Source organism: Ovis canadensis, chromosome 9 (genome assembly GCF_042477335.2).
Source record: "Ovis canadensis isolate MfBH-ARS-UI-01 breed Bighorn chromosome 9, ARS-UI_OviCan_v2, whole genome shotgun sequence".
Classification (NCBI taxonomy): domain Eukaryota; kingdom Metazoa; phylum Chordata; class Mammalia; order Artiodactyla; family Bovidae; genus Ovis; species Ovis canadensis.
The window spans coordinates 49,293,534-49,315,094 of NC_091253.1; the positions used below are offsets into that span (position 1 = coordinate 49,293,534).

Here is a 21,561-nt window from a genome sequence, read left to right on the forward strand (position 1 = left end):
CCACAAAATTAACTTCCTCATTTTTATACATACTTTGAACTTCTTTTCAGAAATAATGAGAACCTGTGTAAATCACTTAGCATAGTAACCGGCCCATACAGTAAATACTTGGTAAATATGGGTTAATAGAAGCTTTGGCAAGTCAACACCAGTATTGTCCATGGCATTGATTAAGCAATGGAGGTGAGAATTCAGCAACACTCTAGTTCCTTTTCCCAGTTCTCAGGGAGAACCAAAGAGTCGCTTATTTTACAGGACACTTTGCTCTTTACATCTATTCTAGATGTCTAAGTAAAACTGAGGTACTTCTATTTATTTTGAATTCTCACCTAACAGATACTGTAACTTTTATCTAGCCACCAGGTGGCAGCATGTTACACAAGGAAGTAATTTAAATGTTACTCTGTTGTAGACAATTTATTTTCAATATTTTGCCTTAAAAACTGTAAAACCCCTAATAAAAACAAACCATGATTCCATGTTCCCCTTTGTGCTCCCTGTTGTTGGCTGAGAAGGCACTCTGGGCGCACTGTCCACAGCCGGCCCTACCCCCATCCTGCCCTGCACACACCCTCCCTCTGTCAGTCAGGGCAGAGGGTTTACGTTTCCTGCATCTACAGCTGAAATATAAGCACTCATGCTGAGATCCTTTTGACTAAACTGGTTCAGTTCAGCAGCAGTAGGATCTATCTACATCGTCCTTATCCCTGAACCTTTCATCCATACCCCGAGAAGTACCAGCTCAGTCAACAATGGAGTAGGTACCCTTAGATAAAGTCCAGGTGGTAGGTGGGATATACGCTTTATTTCTTGTGGTTATGTGTATTTTAATTTGTGCTATAGAAGTCCCTGAAAACTTAACCTCAGTAAGGCAAGGTATTATCTATCAAGCATCACTCAGGTAACTACTGCCAGGGGTTGAAAGATTAGTGTCTGAAGTGGAAGGCAGTTAATGGCTAATAAAGGTAAGGAACTGGACATGGCAATTAATTAAGGAGAGCAGAGTGGCGAGCTAATGGGAAACGGAGAGAGTTGGGCTTCAGGTGCCAGCGTAGGCCCTGCATGGGAGGCCAGACCTCTCCAGGGTAGGTTGGCTGCGAGGAAATCTGTTTATACTTCTTAACCATGGATGTGCCTGGGTTGTCTCACAGGCCTAATGAAATCCTTTCACATCAGTTTCTCAGCAGGGTTTTTTTTCCTGTCCTGTAACCTATTTATTCAGATTTGACTATTTGAAACATGGAATAGAGATGAATGTAACATTTGTGGTTCTGACTTAATGTGTTGCAGAAAGCTGCAGTGATCTTTAGGATGTCATGTTTTCAAAGTATTATGTTAATTAACTAGTGCTGAAAATTTTCTGGAGTTCTGCCATCATCTTGCTTCATTTTTCTGAGAGTAAGGAAATAACTATTCCAGATAAGTTAATTGTTACACAGTCTTTCCCAGGTAACGTTGAAATCTGTAAGAATGATGAAGGCATTTCAAAAATGTGTTTTGTTTTACGTTAAACAGCAAATCCTGAGCCTCTTTCTCCTTGATGACTTGGGCTATCTTGGTCAACAGGTGCCCTCTCCTCTCAGGAGTGGTGAGCCCGGTCTGCACAGGCCCACGGCTCCGCAGCCAATCCAGAGCCTGGCTCGGTCCCCGATGCTGTGCGTGCACATCCCCACCGGCCACTCAAGATACACGCTTCTCACTCGTTCGCTTTCCCGGTCTTCTTTCCCCTCCTTTTCATAATTTGCTTTGGTAGCCTGGGGAGTAGAAAAAGTAAAACTAGTTAAAATGATGTCTAAAATTGGAAGGAATTTCAATTTAAGACTGTCCTATTAAAGCATAAGCTTTAGGGAATTCCCTGGTGGACCTGTGGTTAGGACTTGGCCCGTTCACTGCCGGGGCCCCGGGTTCAATCCCTGGTCAGGAAACTAAGATCATGCATGCAATGCAGTGCAACCAAAAAAATAAAAATAAAAAAGCAAAACATGAGCCTGGTATAAAGGCTTTGTAATGATTTAATTTTAATTACTTCGATTTTTTCTATGTTCTAGAGGTATTTCACACTATTACATCTGTTCCTTAAAAAAATATATATGAAGGGGTGGGATAGGGGATGGAGAGAGGTTCAAGAGGGAGAAGATATGTGTATACATACAGCTGATTCACACTGCTGTACAGCAGGAGCAGTGTAAAGCAATTATCCTCCAACAAAAAAAGGAAAATATTTATGGAGATTGATTTTTAGTGACTAGAGTGAAATGAGCAATGAAAGAAAATTCTAGTCAATTATTATAACAGATAATGTATCTGTTGTCTTTCTGAGTTTTGAAATGCTTTGCAGCTTTAGTGGACAGTTACTATCTGTGACAGGCAAGGCTCTTCTCTTAAAAGTTTTATCGCTACTAAACCTTAACAGTATTTTGTTAATGTGTCATTATATTTGGGAACTCAATTTCAGTGCATAAAAGAGGTATACTACTGCCTACATCTGTTACATTGATTCTAAACTCTTGAGGTATCATTAAAATTAATCACTTAGTAATATATATTAACTATTAATCATTGGTATGGTGTAAATGAACCGATCCATTTATATAGTATCCTCTCTATAATGTGCTGGAAGAAGTGGGAAATATTTTTATTTCAGTGTCTTTAATATGTAATCAGAGTTGGATGACAAGTAAATGTAGTATTGTCCAAATAGCATTTCATTGAGATGATAGGAATTATAAAAGATGACTGTTATATTTAATTATAATTGAGTTAATTGCATATCTTTCAGATATAAAATACATCCTACGTCCATTGGGTACAACTATTCTTGAAGGTGCTTGCTTAATGTACTGTTTAAATGATAAAATTAATAGTGATTTAGAAAATTTAGCATAAATAAAAATGTAGCTTTCTTAAGCCAATTTTTTAAGTAAATTCATCAACAGATTGGCAAAAAAGTCAATTTATTTACATCCATCGGCACATGTAGTGATCTTCATAATAAAAATCCTTGTTTATATGAAGTTATAGCTCATTTATGCGACCTTGTAGTTCTGTCTGATGTTCTAATGAAACGTACACAGTGTGGGTGCCCCTGAAAAGGATTATAACCCTGTGAATTTATGAATCTGTTGACTTTTAATGTTTAGTTAGCCCGGCCATCACTGTAATTGACATGTTATTGGAAATAGAGTTAGGTTTTCCCTTACTTACAAGGATAACCTCCATTTTGAGGAATGTGAATCAATTCATAGTTGGCTGAAAGCCAATTGCTCCTTCACTTTAACTCCAGTGTGCACACATGAAAAGCACATTGGCTTCCTGAGTGCCTTGTGAATCTGCAGTGATTAATTCTTCTCATTATTTTGCTGCAAGTTCTCATGACCCTCTCTGATGATTCGATCAGCCACTTAGAGCTGATGCATATTCATACCTCTGTGCCTCCGCCACTGTCGCGCACGTCCCGACACCGACTGGTGTGTTCTTGGTGCAGTAATTGAGCTGCAGGAGATTGATTACTCTGGGGAGCTGTAAGGCCTTTAAAGGTGAAAACATATCAGTCCTGTTAATTAGGAAACAAAAGCTCTGGTGGCAAGTTCAGCAGTCAGTTGTTGCCAGTGTAGAAAAGACGGAAGGTATGATGTGTTCTGCTCCATGGACCTGTTTACTTTTTAAATTTTGAATTGTCTGTATCAGTAGTAGTGGAGAACAACCTTCTTTTATGAATTTTCATAGAATGCTAATTGAATAACACTATTACCTCTCAAATCTGGTGGTTTAAAAGCTGAGTTTGTATACATCTTCTGTAGCACTGGGAATAATGTGTAAAATATCTTATTATCTTAACATAAATGTAAGCTGTTTCTGAATTAATTTAGTAGTATGCTGTGTGGGAAAGGGATGAAACTTGATTCAACATGACATAGAAGTTGAACTGCCTTTATCTCTTTATAATAAGCACCCTTTGATCCTTTCCCCCCTGAACTGTATGTTAAGTAACACATTGTCAGGCAAACAGGATCCTATGTGGAACAGTGACCTCCAAGAATAAGCTGGTTACATCATGGGTGTCTGTGCAGCTTATCTGGTTGATGTGTTTTTCACATGTGTGCTGTTCTTACGTTTTGGTCTCCCCTTTCCCCAGCTATGATTTTTTTTTCTTTTGAAATATAATTCACATATCATAAAATTCACCCTTTTTTAAAGGGTATGATTCAATGGATTTTAGTATGTTCAGAGTCATGCAACCATCTCCACTGTCTTCCAGAATATTTTCATCACTCCATTCCTCCCTCCCCATAATCCCTGGCAGCCAATAATTATTTTCCTTTTGTGGATTGACCTCTTCTGCACGTTTCACGTAAATGGAATCGTATTATGTGACCTCTCATATTGGGCTTACTTTACTTCACAAAGTTCATCCACCTTGTCTCATGAATCAGTGCTTTATATTTTTAGGGCTGAATATTATTCCATTGTATGAGTTGCACCACATTTTGGTTTTCATTCACCAGCTGGTGAACAGGTGTGTTGTTTCTACTTTATGACTGATTGTGTTAGTTCCCACACATCTTCATCTTGTTCTGAATCTTAGGCAAGGCTTTCACACTTCACCATTGGGTCTGATACTGGCTCTGGGTTTTCTTAGATATGGCTTATCGGGTTGAGGAAGTCCCCTTCAATATCTAGTTTGTTGAATGCTTTTATTGTGAAAAGGTGTTGGATTTTGTCAAATGCTTTTTTTGCATCTATTAAAACAACCATATGATTTTTATCCTTTATTAATATGATGTGTTACATTGGTTGATTTTCTTATGTTGAACATTATGATATTTTATAGACCTTTTTATATAATGTTCTTTTACTATGTGGTTTTAAATAAATTAACTTCTCTATCTTATATTTCAGGCATTTATTAATACAGCAAAAGAAATTTATGAAAAAATCCAAGAAGGAGTCTTTGACATTAATAATGAGGTATAAACATATAATTGGCTAATAATCTATAATTGAATTTTAATTACTTGGAGTCAAGAATTTATATTTTTAAAAATTCCTAAAATGGATCTATGCTGTCAGTTAAACATTAGTTTATAATCATGTAATTGAAAGTTTGTTATGTGTTGTTTAATAGCTGAATCTTTATGTTTTGTAAAGCATCAGTTTATCTATGAAAACAGATTAAAGTAAGTGACCCTATCCATTTATTGCAAGCAGTGCAAAATAATAGAAATCCTCCAAAGAGAAGAAAATCCACTTTGATCCACACATCCATATGATGTCGCCTGCCTTGGGGAATAATTTCCTAGTGTGTAAGTGTGCATGTGCAGTGTTCCTAGTGCAGGATGCTCCCCCTGTTGTCTGGTGCGGAAGAGGGAAATGCCCAATTTGGAAATTACTCCCAGTTCAGCATAGCGTGTTTTCAGGAGACCAAGTTAATACATGTAATTGGCAGTTGGCGCTGGTTGTTTCGTTTTTGTGGGTAGCTTTTCTTTTCTCTCTTTTTGTAAAATTATTCTGAGCCAGATTTGATCAAGATGATTAGGATAAAATATTAAAAGTTTGAAGCAAATAATTCAGAGTGTTTACCAAAAGCCATTATTTTGACCTAAATCCCCACTATGCATTTATCCTTATTTTAGAATTTTTATGTGAACAGGGTATATTATTTACTTTTACATAAATGTTTTTGCCAGTCCATGTTAGGTTTTCTTGTTTCCGAGAGAAAACCCTTTCTACCTCCCCCAGGTGCAGTGAGGAAGGCCCTGTGTTGGGAGGACATTATATGTGTGTCTCTCTTGGCCAGGACGCAAGAGGCTCTTTTTATTTTCCTCAGTGTTCTTTGCTAACACAAGCAACAGTTCACCCAAGGTTTCCAAAAAGTACTTGATTTTTCGATTTCTTTTAATGTGTAGTGATAAAGTTTAATCTGTAGTGATAAAGTTTCTATGGCAGTAGATCTTGAGTTAATTTCGCGGTGACACCATTCAGAGACTAATGCCGTATAAACTGAACAGTAATTGGGCCTCTGTGCAAAAGGGCACATTCACTGTGTCTGTCTGGTCTCCTATAGCAGCTGACTGCTCCACTGTGCCTGGTGCGGCTTTGACTGTAGCGTGCTGCCAGGAGCCAGCGGGCCGTGCGATTTATTTGGCCTGCTGCCAAGTCTGACTCCTTGATTCCTCAAGAAGTTGCTACCAGCCCAGAGGGGGCAAAACCAATGAGCCATAGGGCATGCTTTTTATTAAAGAGGAGTCAAAAGAGCGAAAAGAAACCACATCAGCTGCTGTCAATACTGAGCCAGTGCCAGAAACCCCAAGGCTACTACTGTTGCAGAACAACTGCCAAGCACTATAAATCTGAGATTTACTGTGACGTCAAGTTTCCTTAAGAGCTTAATTTCTGAAGCTACTGTATTACTTTTCTCCGTGCGTTGTATTTTTAGGTAAAATCCACTTGAGGGAGTGAGGGTTAAGACATAAGTGTGAGTTTGATGAATGAAAGAACCACTCTGTGTGTGGGTTCCTGGCAAGCTGCCATGTCTTTGGGGATCATAGAAATTATTGATGACACAGAACACTCATATGCCCTTAGCCTGTACAGCTGATTCAACATGGAGCAGAAACGCTGTCTAGAGGAAAGGTTGTCCGCTGTGTGGGAGTGGCCTAAGATTTGCACATTTTCCTCCTTTAATGCTTTTGTTTTAAACAGTCTCTCCATTGTGCGAATTCCCTTAAAAGCAGCACTCCGGTTTCTGTTAACCTAGTACCTGACCGTGATAAGGAATAGTCTTCAGGAATATTTCCACAGTATTACTTTAAAAGAAAGAAACATTCCCTAAGAGATACTGTCTTAATTGTTGCCAAAAATTTGCTTAATAGATGTGTTTTAAAAATATATTTTAGTTGTTGGTAATATTGTACAATTAAGAAACCAAAGGATTTCTTAAACTTGACCTTTATATTATCCTTTTCTCTTTTATTGCAGGCAAATGGCATTAAAATTGGCCCTCAGCATGCTGCTACCAATGCCACACACGCAGGCAGTCAGGGAGGACAGCAGGCCGGCGGAGGCTGCTGTTGAGTCTGTTTGTACGGTCTTGCTGCCCAAAAGGGGCTGCTCACCTATCCTTTCACCCTCTCCTCCTGCTCAGCTGAGACATGAAACTGTTTGAAATGGCTTTATGTCACAGAAGACTTTAATCCTTCAAATTCTTGTATAACTTTGAATAAATGGTTAATGTTCACTTAAAAAAGACAGATTTTGGAGATTGTATTCATATCTATTTGCATTTGATTTCTAGGTCAATTGATGTGATTATTTTTGTTAAATGTTGTCTCGTGCCCCTACCTACAAACTGAATTGTATGAAACACTACAGAGTCATCCTGAGTATTTTAAATCAGTTTGTGGAGTTAGGTTTCCCCACACGCGTGGTTACCTAATGTTTAATATTATAGAACTGTCCTCAAAAGTTTGTCAATTTTCAAGGCTCTAAGGAAAACAGAAGGACTCTTTTAATTCTGTATTTATCATTTACTTTCTGTATATATAGTTTAATAACCTGCTTGGGTGTAATTTGCCAAGCTTGAATTCTTTAATGCATTTGCATAAATTCTATACTGTTTAGAGCTTAAAGCTACAGAAGCATCGTTAGGAATTGCTTGGACACCGAATTTTAAAACTTTTTGACATTGTTAACAAGCATGTTCATTTTTCCTTGTCACTAGTCCAAGAGAAATATGCTTAAATGTACATTATTACTAAAGGCTGTGTATGTGTTAACCTGTTTTAATGCCAAAAGTTTGCTATTTGTCCACAGTTTCTGTAAGACCTCTTCAGAGAAGGATTTGTTTGCCTTAATGCACCCCATTGGGTAGGAACACAGCATGACGAGAGAGCTGCGCAGAAGCAAGGGCTCCTCCCTGAGCGGCTGCAGGAGGAACAAGTGTCCGTGTGCAGGTGGCACGCTGCGAGGGCTTTACCCTTTCTTTCAACAATAATGTTTTCTTTCCCTTTTATTCACATGATTTCTAAGTATATTTTTCATGCAGGACAGTTTTTCAACCTTGATGTACAGTGAAATGTGTAAAATTTTTCTTTCAGTGGCAACCTATAATCTTTAAAATATGGTAAGCATCTTGTCTGTTTTGAAGGGGATATGACAATAAATCTACCGGATGGAAAATCCTGTTAAATGTAGAAAAGCTTTAGTAATTTACTCAGTGTGGTGGTTTTACCCTTTTTCTTTTATCTCCCTTGGTCTATAATGAAATTGTTATAGCAGTGCAAAATAAAATCCTATGTATAAAAATGTTCTTTTTTTTTTATTATGACCACATCCTTTTTTAGAAGTTAATTTTTTAGTCCATCCACAGCTTTGATGTGTATTTAAGCATATTTTTTTAAAGGGTCAGAATGTTTTAACACTACCCTTTTTAAAAATTTTGCTAGAATGTGATAAAAATCTTTTCAACAGTATTAAAATTCTTTGTTATTGATGACATATATAAGCAAGTATTTTTAAGAATGAAAGCAGCTATTTTCAATCTACTCACTGACTTTAGCTTTCTGCCCGTCTTTCCGGAAGATTCAGCAATGCTCTGTCAAAGCTTTGACAGTGCTCTTGGGAGAAGTCACCTAATGCCATCTTAGTTTTAACGAGCTCCTCGAGGGCAGAGGGAAAGGTGAGGGGAAATCGAGGTTCCTGAGTATTTTTATGATACTTGTTTTTCCCTGAAAGTGGTGTTACCAAATTCCCAGTCTTCCCATTCACTCATCGGTGGTGGGCAGGACAAGTTGAAACAACGGGGACTTGTTCCACTCAACCAGGAAGAGGATGATTCTTCAACTGCCATTAATTTTTCCAGAAGCTTAACATATTCCTTTCCCACGCTGTCTCCTCTAATTCTTCTATAAATCAAGTATAAAAACAGAAAGTAATGGTTAAAAAACAACAACAAAGCACATGTATTTTAATAATCTAAGAGGATCATGCATATGTGCTTAGTCACAGCCGACATTTGCGACCCTGTGGACCAGCCCCCCAGGCTCCTCTGTTCATGGGATTCTCCAGGCAAGAGTACTGGAGTGGATTGCCATTCCCTTCTCCAGGGGATCTTCCCGACCCAGGGATCAAACCCAAGTCTGCTGCATCACACTTGAGTTCTTTACCATCTGAGCCCCAGGAAAGCCCTAAGAAGAGCTGGAGCCCTCAAATGCAACCCCTATAACAGCCTTCCCTGCCTCGGGACTTGGGCAGCAGGGGCATGTAGGGGCCTCTCTGTAGTTAACACCGCTTATGCACACCTCACCTGCCAGTAAGAAACGTGTGGTGAATCCTTTACTTCAGTCAACAAAGCAGCATTACTGTCTAGCTTCTGCTCTCCTGTTTCACAGATAATGTAATGGTGATGCCTGGAACCGAACCTTTTAAAACTTTGAGTCTTCAGATGATCTTTGATCAATTTTTGTAGCATCCATGGACATATTTTAAGAGCTAGAAAATCAGTCACTAAAAAATACAACTTTTAATATCTCAACATGTAACATTACAAAGTGGTAATCTTCATAAAGACAGCATTATAATTTGCCTTCTGGATTTAACAAAACTGAATTAAGACCAAATTTTTGAAAGAGTAGCATATAATTAGATACACAATTCAAACAATACGTGAAAGCAAAACTGTATCTTCATACACTTACTAATTTTTTATTGATGTATAGTTGATTTAGGTACTGTTTTAGTTTCAGGTGTGCAGCAAAATGATTTGGTTACACATACGTGTGTACATATGCTTTTTAAAAGTAGCCTTGTCACAGGAAAATAGTCCATAATTTTCTTCTAATAGGAAAGTAGGAATTTATATGATACTAAAATGTCTAATCACTCCAAAAATTCTGTTTGGCTTTGGAAAACATTAAACATTTATTTTCTCGTAGCTAGTGAAGCACAGTACTAAAGTTGGCAGCCCAAGGTTTGACTGTGAGTTAAAAAATAATACAAAAAGGAAACCATAATAATGGAAAAAGATGACCCTCTTCCATGATATGTAATTGACTATATACCTCCCTGTGTTTTTTAGAGTTCACACGTGCTTTGGTATTCAAATGAGAATAGAGCCTAACCCCAGAAGTAGAGTTTCTCGTGTCGTGTTGGTATATACTAGACAACAGGGCTCACTTGCTTGGAGTCAGGATAGGAAATAAGGTGCCAGTGTATATACTTGGTGTTCATCCATTAGCTTTGGAAAATCATCAGGTCAGCTCTTAAAAACGGAAAGACAAGAGGCAAAAACCTGCTAGGAAAAAGTTCACCAAAGAAAGATAAACAGAAGTGCCCCTAAAATGTATTTCAAAATTCAAACGAAACTTATAACTTCCTTGGTGGTCGCTGGTTAAGACTCTGCTCCCAACACAGGGGGCCCGGGTTTGATCCCTGGTCAGGGAACTACATCCCACATGCCTCAGTGAAGACCCATTGTGTCAAAGCATCATAGCCAAATTTAAAAAAGACCATGCTTCCAATGTAGGGGACACAGGCTTGACCCTTGGCCAGAGAACTAAGGTCCCACATGCTGCACGGTGCTGCCAAAAAATAAACTTCAAACAATTAGAGAAATGCAAATTAAAACATAACATCTCTCTCCTATGAGATTGGAAGAAGTTTAATACACAAGTATGACAACACATTCTGTCGGTGAAATGTCTTGTGTTCCTGGTTAAAGTGCAGACTTAACGTTCCCCTTCTGGAGAGGAACTCGTAATCCCTATGGAACTAGGAGACACTTAGCTGTTGACCTGGCCTTCCCACTTCTAGGAAGATACCGGATGATACCTTCCAGCAGTGTGAAAGCCCATGTGCACAAGGTTGCTCAGTGCAGCATTGGCTGTGATGACAAGATCATTGAAACTGACCTAAATGTCTACACATAGTAATTCAGTGACCTGGAACATCACAGGATACAGTCCACAGCTGTATAAAGTGTGTGGGAGAGCTCTATGTGCTCATGTCGTCATTCCCAGGATATATTGTTCAGTGAGAAAAGCAACATGTAAGCATGTCTGCAGTTTGCCATCCTTTAATAAGAAAGGCAGTAGAAGAAAATATGTATGTACCTGCTCATCTGTGCAGAGGAAATACAAGGATAAACTAAAAACTAAAGAGACTGGTTACCTAACAGAGAATGGTCAGAGTAGCAAGTAAAGAGGAACTGGAATGGGGTATTTGGGACAAGTAGCACCTTTCAATATACATTTTTGTTTGACTCAAAACTATAGTAATATTTTACATACTCTGAAAATAACCAAAGTCAAGCATAATGTACCAGGAACTCGAAATAAAAACTAATGATTGGACCTCTATAGGATGAAAAAGTGACATGACCACACGGCACAATGCTGTGGAATTCTTGCCCGAAATGTATAACCTCAGCCATGGGGAAACCTCAGACAAACCCAAACAGGAAAATCTTACAAGGTAAGTGGCCAGTACGCTTCAAAACTATCAAGGCTGTGGACTTCCCTGTGGTCCAATGATTTACAAAACTCCATACTTGTGCTGCAGGGGGTGCAGGTTTGATCCCTGATCTGGGAACATCCCACATGCCATGTGGCATAGCCAAATAAAAAATTCAAGGCTGTGAAAGATAAGGAACAGCCACAGATTGGAAGAGACGAACATGACAACTAGATGCAATGTGGGGTGCTGGATGAGTCCTAGATGGGGTGTTGATGGAGGGGTGTGTGGGGCATCTCTGGTGTAGCAGTGTTCTGTTTCTTGGCCTGAAAGGGAGTTACAGGGGTACTTGCTGTATAATTCTTTGTACCTGTGTGCAGTATGGCTAACCTGGTTCCTCAGTGATAAAGAATCCACCTGCAATGCAGGAGACACAGTTTCGATCTCTGGGTCAGAAAGACCCCCTGGAAAAGGAAATGGCACCCCACTCCAGTAGTCTTGCCTGGAGAATCCCATGGACAGAGGAGCCTGGTGGGCTGCAGTCCATGGGGTTGTAAAGAGTCAGACACGACTTAGCGACTAAGCAATGTGCAGTATGCACTTTCTTGTAAATAAGAATTTGTATCCATCAAACAAAAATGCTGCCTCATGAGTTGCCCTCAAAAGTTACATATGTGAAGTTTACCCTATCCCCTTTCAGTGGGTTGAATCGTGCTCCCTATCCCTGCCCCCATAATAAACTGAAGTTCTAGCCCCTAGTCCCTCAGAATTTGTCTTTTTCTGGAAATAGGATGGCTGCAGATCTGATGAGTTAACATGAAGTCATATGAAAGCAGGACTGTGGCCATGTGAAGACACAGGGAGAAGGCTGTGTGACGAGACAGCCTCAAACCCAGGAGCCTGAGAGATGGCTACCAAACCACTGGCAGCCCAGATGAGTCCCCTGTGGCTTCAGAGAGGTTACAGCCCTGTCGATTCCAGACTTCAGCGGTTGAGCCTCCACAGTTGTGAAGGAGTAAGTTCCTGCTATTTCAAGTCACTCAGCGGCACTCTGCTACAGCTGCCCTAGGAAATTAATACATCCCTTATATCTGATGAATCAAGACATTTTTTGACGGCTTGTCTGTGTCCCTTCAGTGAAAGGTCATGTTGAAATTTGGAGGCATGGAAATGTACCACCTGCTTCACTGTGTGGCACACATAAAAGTCATCCTGAGAGAAGCAGAATATTATTTTTACATTTTCCTGCTTTGGAATACGCATTCGGCTGCTATTCAAAATATGAAACATTTGTACATAGAGATTGCATGAAAAATCAGATACAACGCAGGACTTCCTTGATACGATATTAAAGATACAGTTTTTAATGTTACTTAAGCCCAGAATTCAGTTTAAAATTGAAGTAGTTGTCAAATGTGTATAAGAGTGATCTTATGATTGTGGAAGTGGAGATAAAGCAAGTTCAGCAATGACATCCTGTTGTGAAAATAAGGGAGAACAAATTAAAAGGAGGGTTCAAGCCAATCAAGAGGGGTTGTTTGGGATCCTGAGATCATTTTTGATCATTTGAATATTGCCAACAAGGTACAGAGCATCCAGAACAAGAGTGAAAACAACTAGCTGGAGGGTGAGGTGGTCACTAGGGAGAAGACCGCTGCAGTCTTAATGTTTGACAATCAATTTTGCATTCAAATTGCCACATTCTAGTCCCCAGGAGCCGCTATACTGAATTCACATAAGAACGTGGAAACAGGCCGCAGAGTGAGCCCTTGGCTGTGTCTTTTCATGCACCTGTGTGTGTGTTGGGAGTGGCCAATACAAATATACATACCACGTGTCATATCTGGCTTTCAAGCTGGTGCTGATTTATGTTAAAGCACTAAAATTCAGCATCCTCTTTGCAGTCAGAATTATGAAAGCCTTTGCTAAGGACTGCAGTCAGAGACGGTTCTGTCAGGGGCTTTGGCCACAAAACTACCTGTTCATGGAACCTGTCCACTGGAAACTTACTGTCTCAGGGGACCACGAGTTTATTCCATGCAACCAGCTATTACATGATAGGTGATGTGTTTATGCAACTAATGTGCCTTTTAAGGTAAAAAGGATTATTATACAATGTTTTGTTAGTTTGCTAGGGCTGCCATAACAAAGTATTGTAAACTGGGGGGCTTAAATGACAGAAATGTATTATCTCACAGTTCTGGAGGCTTAAAAATTCAAGGTCAAGGTCTCAGCAGAGCTAATCCCCTTTGCGGATTGTAAGGGAAGGCTGTGCTAGGCCTCTCTCCTTGGATTGTAGATGGCCTTGTCATCCCTGTATCTCTTCGCATCATCATTGCTTTGTGTTTGTCTTCGAATCCAAACTTCCTCCTTGTACAAGGACGCCAGTCTTATAGATTGAGGCCCGCCCTAATGACCTCATTGTAACTGGATGGCTTCTGTAAAGATTGTATCTCCAAATGAGGTCACACTCAATCTTAAAACACTGGGGTTTAAGATTTCAACACGAATTTGGGAGGGGAGCTACGCAATTAAGTCCATAACCAATGTGGTTTTGGATTGTGGATTTTAGACAGTAAGAAAGGGAGCCAATTGGCCCTTTAATCAGCCTCGCCTGTGTTTATGATGAAGCTAGGCTTTGGCGGTCACATGGGGCGTGAACAGGCCAGTACGATCCCCAAAGGATACCCTATACCTATTCATCTGTTATTCTCCCTTACCTCTCCACCCTCCCCTGGTGACCGTTTAATCTGTGTCCTATAGCTGTGAATCTACCTATTCTGGACATTTCGTATAAATGGAATCATGATATGTGCCCATCTGTGTCCGATTTTTTCATTAAGTGTGTTTTTGAGGTCCACACATGTTGTAATATGCATCAGTACTTCATTCCTGGTTGTGATTGAATACTGCTCCATCGAGTGCATCAACCACAGTTTGCTTGTCCATTCAGTCACTGGTGGGCATTTGGCCAGTTTCCACCATGTGGCTATTGTGATGACATCTACGATGGACAAGTGTGTGTGTGAATCAGTCTGATGATCTGATAGTACTTGGCGCCAACCTAGTTCTGATTTTCCTGCATTTAAATAACAAAAACATGGCTTCAACATTTTATTAAGTATTAAAATGATGCTTGCGCATAGATTTTTTAAAAGATGAATAGTCAGACTACCCTGGTGGCTCAGTGGATAAGAATCTGCCTGCCAACTCAGGGGGCATGGGTTTGATCCCTGGTCCAGGAAGATTCCATATGCTGCAGAGCAACTAAGCCCATGAACCACAGCTACTGAGTCTGTGCTCTAGAGCCAGCAAGCCACAGCTACTGAGCACACGTGCCACAGCTGCCAAAGCCCCCGTGCCTAGGACTTGTGCTCTGCAAAAAGAGAAGCCACTGCAATGAGAAGCCTGAGCACTGCAGCTAGAGCAGCCCCCACTTGCTGCAGCTAGAGAAAAGCCCGTGCAGCAGTGAAGACCCAGCACCGCCAAAAATAAATACATAATGAAAAAGGAAGACGAACAGTATTAGAAGGCATAGGTAAAAACAACCATCCTCCATCCCACCCGTCCCCTTCTGATAACCCCCTCCCTGGAGCTCTCAGCCCTGCTCCTCGCCTGCCCTGTGGTGCATGGCATCCCTGTCCATCTCCAGGCCCTGTGCTCAGAGGGATGGAGATGGGCACCCCGGCTCAGCATCAGTGGGAGATGATGGGAGCCAGCCTCGTGCCTCCAGCTCCCCTTCCTCAGTGACTGGCTCCCTGCTCACAGACCTTCCCTCTACTCAGTCAGAGTACTGTGGACATTTCTTGTACACGGCCAATTTCCTTTCCTTTCCTCTTTGCCCTGTGTGCTTGTCCATTTATCTTTAATGCCATTTGCTGAGACCTTGGGGAGGAGGTAAGTCTTCCCTGGTGGCTCAGAGGTTAAAGTGTCTGCCTGCAAGGCAGGAGACCTGGGTTCGATCCCTGGGTCGGGAAAATCCCCTGGAGAAGGAAATGGCAACCCACTCTAGTATTCTTGCCTGGAGAATCCCATGGACAGAGAAGCCTAGTGGGCTACAGTCCACAGGGTCGCAAAGAGTCAGACACAACTGAGCAACATAACTAACTGGGGAGGAGGTAAATTCAAGATTTTTTTTTTTTGATGTGGACCAAGTCTTTATTGAATATGTTACAGGTTGTGTTTTGGCTTTTTGACCTCCAGGTATGTGGGATCTCAGTTTCCCAACTAAGGATCAAACCCATACCCCCTGCATTAGAAGGTGAAGTCCTTAAACCCTGGACCACCAGGGAAGTCCCCAGTGAATTCCTTTTTTCAAAAAACTTTGCCTTCCTTTATAACTTGTTAAAGTGCAATCTATTTGCTGCAGAAAATGTAAACAAAAGAAAATTGTGAAACTATTCTCCAAGTTTGGATACCCCACAAAGAAGAGATTTGGTTACAAGAGAGTTTTAAGGAAGAGGATGTCGGGGGTACAGTGAAGACCTGCAGAATCAAAGGGGAGAGGACACCATGCCTACGATGGGCAGCGTTATCAGAGGTATTGCTGCTGCAGGTGCCCGAGGCTCGTTGCCCACCGGGGACTCTCTGAGAAACAGAAGGACACGCCCCAGCCAAGGGCCCCTCCTTCACAGGGGAGCACTGCTGCCAGGACCTCAGCTCCCAGGCCTGCCCCAGACGAGGCACACTTGCCCTTAGGCAGAAATTCTTGTTCAGTCGCTCAGTCGTGTCCAACTGTTTTGTGACCCCATGGACTGCAGCACACCAGGCTTCCTTGTCCTTCACTGTCTCCAGGAGTTTGCTCAAATTCATGCCCATTGACTCAACAATAATATAGATTTTGTTAAAGCTTTTCTATAAATAATTTCCCTCCAGAAATGTACCAATTTGTATTCCCACCAGACCATGAGAGCTCCCTGTTTCCTGTATTCAGTTACTGACAGTGGGAATTTTCATTAAAAAAATACACTTTTGGCAACTTGAAAATCTCTAGTTTCAATGTCATATATTAAGTAGTTCTTCTTTCTCTCATTCCATTTAACTGCTTTGACTTCAGACAAAAGTTTTTATGTGTGTATTCGACTTGTTTCTGACATTTTTATCATGTCATAGATGACTACATTTCTGTGTTGGCACCATCTCTCAAAACCTCCCAAAATTCTATGGGGAATTTTTAAAAATTTTTAGAGTGTTTTAAATGTACCGTTTAATTTGGTACAGAAATCCACATTTTTATGAGATTAAATGCTGTCATCCAGGAATAAGATATGTCTATCTATGCAGCAAGGACTTTTATGATAACGACATTCATTCCAGAAACAGAAGTTTAAGGAGCTCAGTTTGTTTTCAAAAATCTAAAATTAATCTGACTTTTGCATTTTTAAATTCAGTGCATTTTAGGGAGGAAATTTCTGCTCATTTTGCTTTTTATTTGATCAAATCTTAGGCATTTTATGATTTCCATTTATTTTAATCATTTCTCATTTATGTTTATTTTTCAACTATTTGTTTTCTCTTCTATACTTCTTTTGGTTCATGATCCTAAAATACAGCCTTTCATTTTTTTTGCTATGAAATGTCATCCAGGAATAAACAGCAGATACTCACTCAGTGTGCACCTGATTCAATTCAATGTAAATGAACATGCAGCAAATACTGCATTTTTGCCAAGTAGAGTGAATCATATGAATACACTACTAGATAAGATAATGAGATATTGTTTCATATTTAGCCTCCAAATCATTGAAAAGTAATGACTATGGGAGTCCTTGCTTATGGCCTAATTGAGTTTTCCACATGGTGTCCTGCCCAGCAGGTGGGCTCTTTTAGTTCTGTCACCAGGACAAATTGCGCTGATTGGCTCCCTGGCCCATCCTTCCACCTTAGAGACAATGTAAAGATGGGTTCTCTGGGGACTTCCCTGGCAGTCCAGTGGTTAAGACTCCACGCTCCCACTGGCACAGGTTCGATCCCTAGTCAGGGAACTAAGATCCTGAATGATGCACGGTGCTGCAGAAATTAAATACAAATACTTAGTAACATCTCAGATTAAAGGTTTACTTGTTCATAAAATGATGAAGGGGGACATTTTATTTCTAGCTCTATGTTTGATATCAAATACTGACACACTCATATCAAGGAAGAGATTGCATGCAACATAATATTTTAAGATAAAAATATGATGCTGCTTTTTTGGGGCATTAGAAATTTTATATAACAGAAAGAATTTCTTGAAAGAAAAGCATAACGGTGAGACATAACCTGATCATATGATCCTGCAATAACTCTCCTTAGTGTTCACCCATATAAGTTGAAAACTTACGTTCATACGGATATGCTACACACAAATATTCATAGCAGCTTTATTCATTAATGTACGAACTTAGAGGGCTTCCCTGGTGGCTCAGACGGTAAAGCGTCTGCCTGCGATGAGGGAGATCCGGGTTCGATTCCTGGGTCGGGAAGATCCCCTGGAGAAGGAAATGGCAAGCCACTCCAGCACTCTTGCCTGGAAAATCCCATGGACAGAGGAGCCTGATAGGCTACAGTCTATGGGGTCGCAAAGAGTCTGACACGACTGAGAGACTTCACTTCATTCACTTTTAGGAACTTAGAAGCAACCAGGCTTCCCTGGTGGCTCAGACAAAAAGAATCTGCCTGCGAAGCAGGAAACCTGGGTTCGATCCCTGGGTTTGGGAAGATCCCCTGGAGAAGGAAATAGCAACCCACTCCAGTATTCTTGCCTGGGAAATCCCCTGGACAGAGGAGCCTGGTGAACCACAGTCCATGGGGTCGCAAAGGGTTGGATACAGCTGAGTGACCTACACACACACACACACACACACACACACAGAAGCAACCAACATGTCCTTTAATAGATTAATGGAAATGCAAACTGTGAGACATCCAGACAATGAAAGAGTATTCAATGCTAAAAAGAAATGAGCTGTTAAGCATGGAAAAACATTGGAAGAATTTTCAATGTGTATTGCTAAGTGAAAGAAGACAATCTGAAAAGCCACATATCTGAATGGTCCCAACGATAAAACATTATGGAAAAAGCAAAAACTACAGAGCCAGATCATTGATTGCCAGAGGTTTGGGGAGGGAAGGATGGAGCACAGGGGACTTTTAGGGCAGGGAAATTATTCTGTATGACACTACTATGTTGAATACATGTCATTACACATTCATCAGAACCCATAGAATGTACAATACAAAGAGTGAACCCTGATGTAATCCATTGACTTTGAAGTAGCAGTAGTTGCTCTGTCATGTCCAGTTCTTTTTGACCCCATGGACCTAGCCTGCCAGACTCCTCTGTCTATGGAATTCTCCAGGCAAGAATACTGAAATGGGTTGCCATTCCCTTCTCCAGGGGATCTCCCCAACCCAGGGATCGAACCCAGGTCTCTCGCATTGCAAGCGGACTCTTTACTATCTGAGCCACCAGGGAAGCCCCCAATATACTGACTTTAGTTAATGATAAATATATCAGTATGCATTTATCCATTGTAACAACTTATCACACTAACTCAAGATGCTAATAGGGGATATGGGGATGGCTGAGGAAGTACATGGAAACTTCTCTATAAACCTAAACTTTCTACTTAAAAAAAAGTCTATTTCCTTAAAAAACTGGAAATAGAACTGCCATAGTACCCAGCAATCCCGCTGCTGGGCATACACACCAAGGAAACCAGAACTGAAAGAGACACGTGTACCCCAATGTTCACTGCAGCACTGTTTACAATAGCCAGGGCATGGAAGCAACCTAGATGTCCATTGGCAGACAAATGGATTGGAAAGCTGTGGTACATATACACAGTGGAATATTAATCAGCTATTAAAAAGAGTGCATTTGAATCAGTTCTAATGAGGTGGATGAAACTGGAGCCTATTATACAGAGCGAAGTAAGCCAGAAAGAAAAACACCAGTATAGTATATTAACACACACATATGGAATTTAGAAAGATGGTAACAATGACCCTATATGCGAGACAGCAAAAGAGACACAGATGTAAAGAACAGACTTTAGGACTCTGTGGGAGAAGGCAAGGATGGGATGATTTGAGAGAATAGCATTGAAACATCTATACTATCATATGTGAAACAGATCGCCAGTCCAGGTTTGATGCATGAGACAGGGTGCTCAGGGCTGGTGCACTGGGATGACCCTGAGGGATGGGATGGGGAGGGAGGTGGGAGGGAGGTTCAGGATGGGGAACACATGTACATCCATGGCTGATTCATGTCAATATATGGCAAAACCCACTGTAACATTGTAAAATAATTAGCCTCCAATTAAAACATATATTTTTTAAGTCTATTAATTTTTTTTAAAATGGGAAGGGTGAGGTGCATGCTTCTCACCAGATCTCCTGATGGGTGAATCACAGGCAGAGCCTAGTAATCATCACAGTTTAACTGCTCCCTAGGTTAGAGCCCCACCCAGATGCTTGAAGAAGGAAGAAGGAAGCATGCAAATGGCAGACAGATTTAGCTGGTTTCTTTGCATGAGCAGAAACCCCATCAAAACATTAAACATCACTTTCTTCCCGGCCCCATAACATCACTCCAACCCCCGCCTCCGACACCCATTTCCTGCATCTTCACTCACACCTGGACCAATTGTCAGACGCTGTTTCTTGAGTCTGTTCAGCACCACACGTGAAGATTCTCAGCTGGCCCGCCTGGCCCGGCTCTGACGAGTCCTGGGGCAGGCAGGGAGGCAACTTCTAAACTCACACCATCGTCATGTCACGTGGGCCCGCAGGCAACCAGGTGGCTCTTGGCCAGAGACATGCTCTTCTTATAGCCTCATCTACCTGAACTCCTGTGTCTCAATTTCAGATTCAGTTTTCACCAAAACATAAAGTCCAAGGGGGCAGAGAATGCTATTTTAACTGTTTTGATCTCTGATGTATCTCCTGCATCTAAAACAATGCCTCATTCATATGAGGAGTATAAAAAATATTTGTAGAAAAAAAATGGATAAAGAAAAAATATATATGTATACATATACATATTGTAAAAATATGTATTGAAATATATATTTTGTATATATACAAGTATATTGTAAAAACAAATATATATTAAAAAATATATTTTCCCTTTTTTATTCACCCGCTTATATTTTCATTCATCCATATATTTTTTCCAACTGTTTCCTTTTTTGAAAAATCTCTTTTTCTCTAAGAATATTTTCTTCCCATCTCTTTGCTGTTGAAATGGCTTTTTTCAAGAAATAGTGTTTGCCCCTGTGCGAGGTACATTTATTTTTCATGATCATCCTTAGTATTTTTTTCCTATCACCTGTTTAAAGAAATGCAAATTTTAAATAAAAATAAAGTAATTGAAGTCCTTGCTTTTATGATGGCAATTTTTAAATATAATTGGCAAAATTTTAAAAACTTATTTGCAACCTTGGATTAATTTCCCAATTTTATTTAATTTGATGTTTGTTTTTAATAGCAAAACCCTCAAATCCTGCAGCACTGAATACAAGGCTTTGCACCAACTCTGCATCAAATATTTGATGAGTGTGGGAATTCCCCCGCAGTCCAGTGCAATCTCAATGCAGGGTCACAGGTTCCATCTCTCGTCAGGGAAATACATCCCACTTGTGGCATGGCGAGGCCAAGAAAAAGAAAAAAAACATTTGATGAGTCAGTGAACAGCCTCTAGCCTGAAACTACTGAGGTTGGTGTAGGGACCTCAGAACAATAAAAGTGTGCGTCGGGATGCGGTTAAGCGACCTTGTCGCTGTCGCTATACTCTAATGATTCCCCACGAGGCCTGTACCCTTGGGGTCTCCCCAGCTGGGGGGCAGTGCGGGCTGGCAAGCTAGGCCCCCCCACCAGGATCCTGGAGCCCATGGCGCTGGGTGGCAAGTGAGGCTTTGTCTGCGTCAGGGTCGCTTGGGGCTTGTTCCAGGGCCACAGGATTGAAATGGGGGCGGTCACAGAGTCCGGCTGGAAAGACATCCTGCAAGACTTTCAGGCTGCTCGGCCCTCTCCCCCACATCCCTCTCCCCTGTATTCTCACCTACGCATCCCCGAGGCTGGCAGAGGGTGACCTTATTTAAAAATGACATATTTTCATGTGAGGTC

At 40.8% G+C, this 21,561-nt stretch overlaps 1 protein-coding gene and 1 long non-coding RNA gene across 5 annotated transcripts in view; one reads left to right on the plus strand and one right to left on the minus strand.

Annotated features, from left to right (window-relative positions):
* Positions 1-8,304, plus strand: part of RAB2A (RAB2A, member RAS oncogene family) — a 65,460-nt gene extending 57,156 nt beyond the window's left edge. For all 3 annotated transcript variants that reach the window (XM_069600080.1, XM_069600081.1, XM_069600082.1), the window contains 2 exons: positions 4,900-4,968; positions 6,979-8,304. In XM_069600080.1, the coding sequence (XP_069456181.1) occupies positions 4,900-4,968; positions 6,979-7,074 (165 nt within the window). In that variant the 3' untranslated portion in view covers positions 7,075-8,304. The remainder of the gene's footprint in view (positions 1-4,899; positions 4,969-6,978) is intronic.
* Positions 402-20,170, minus strand: LOC138445779 (uncharacterized). 2 transcript variants are annotated; one of them, XR_011258993.1, is made up of 4 exons: positions 20,072-20,170; positions 8,549-8,903; positions 3,425-3,528; positions 402-1,754 (listed from the first exon to the last, which is right to left on the minus strand). It is a non-coding gene; the product is annotated as an uncharacterized lncRNA (long non-coding RNA). The 2 variants fall into 2 exon arrangements; XR_011258994.1 differs by lacking the exon at positions 20,072-20,170 and adding an exon at positions 9,305-9,471.
* Between the last annotated feature and the right edge of the window lie 1,391 nt (positions 20,171-21,561).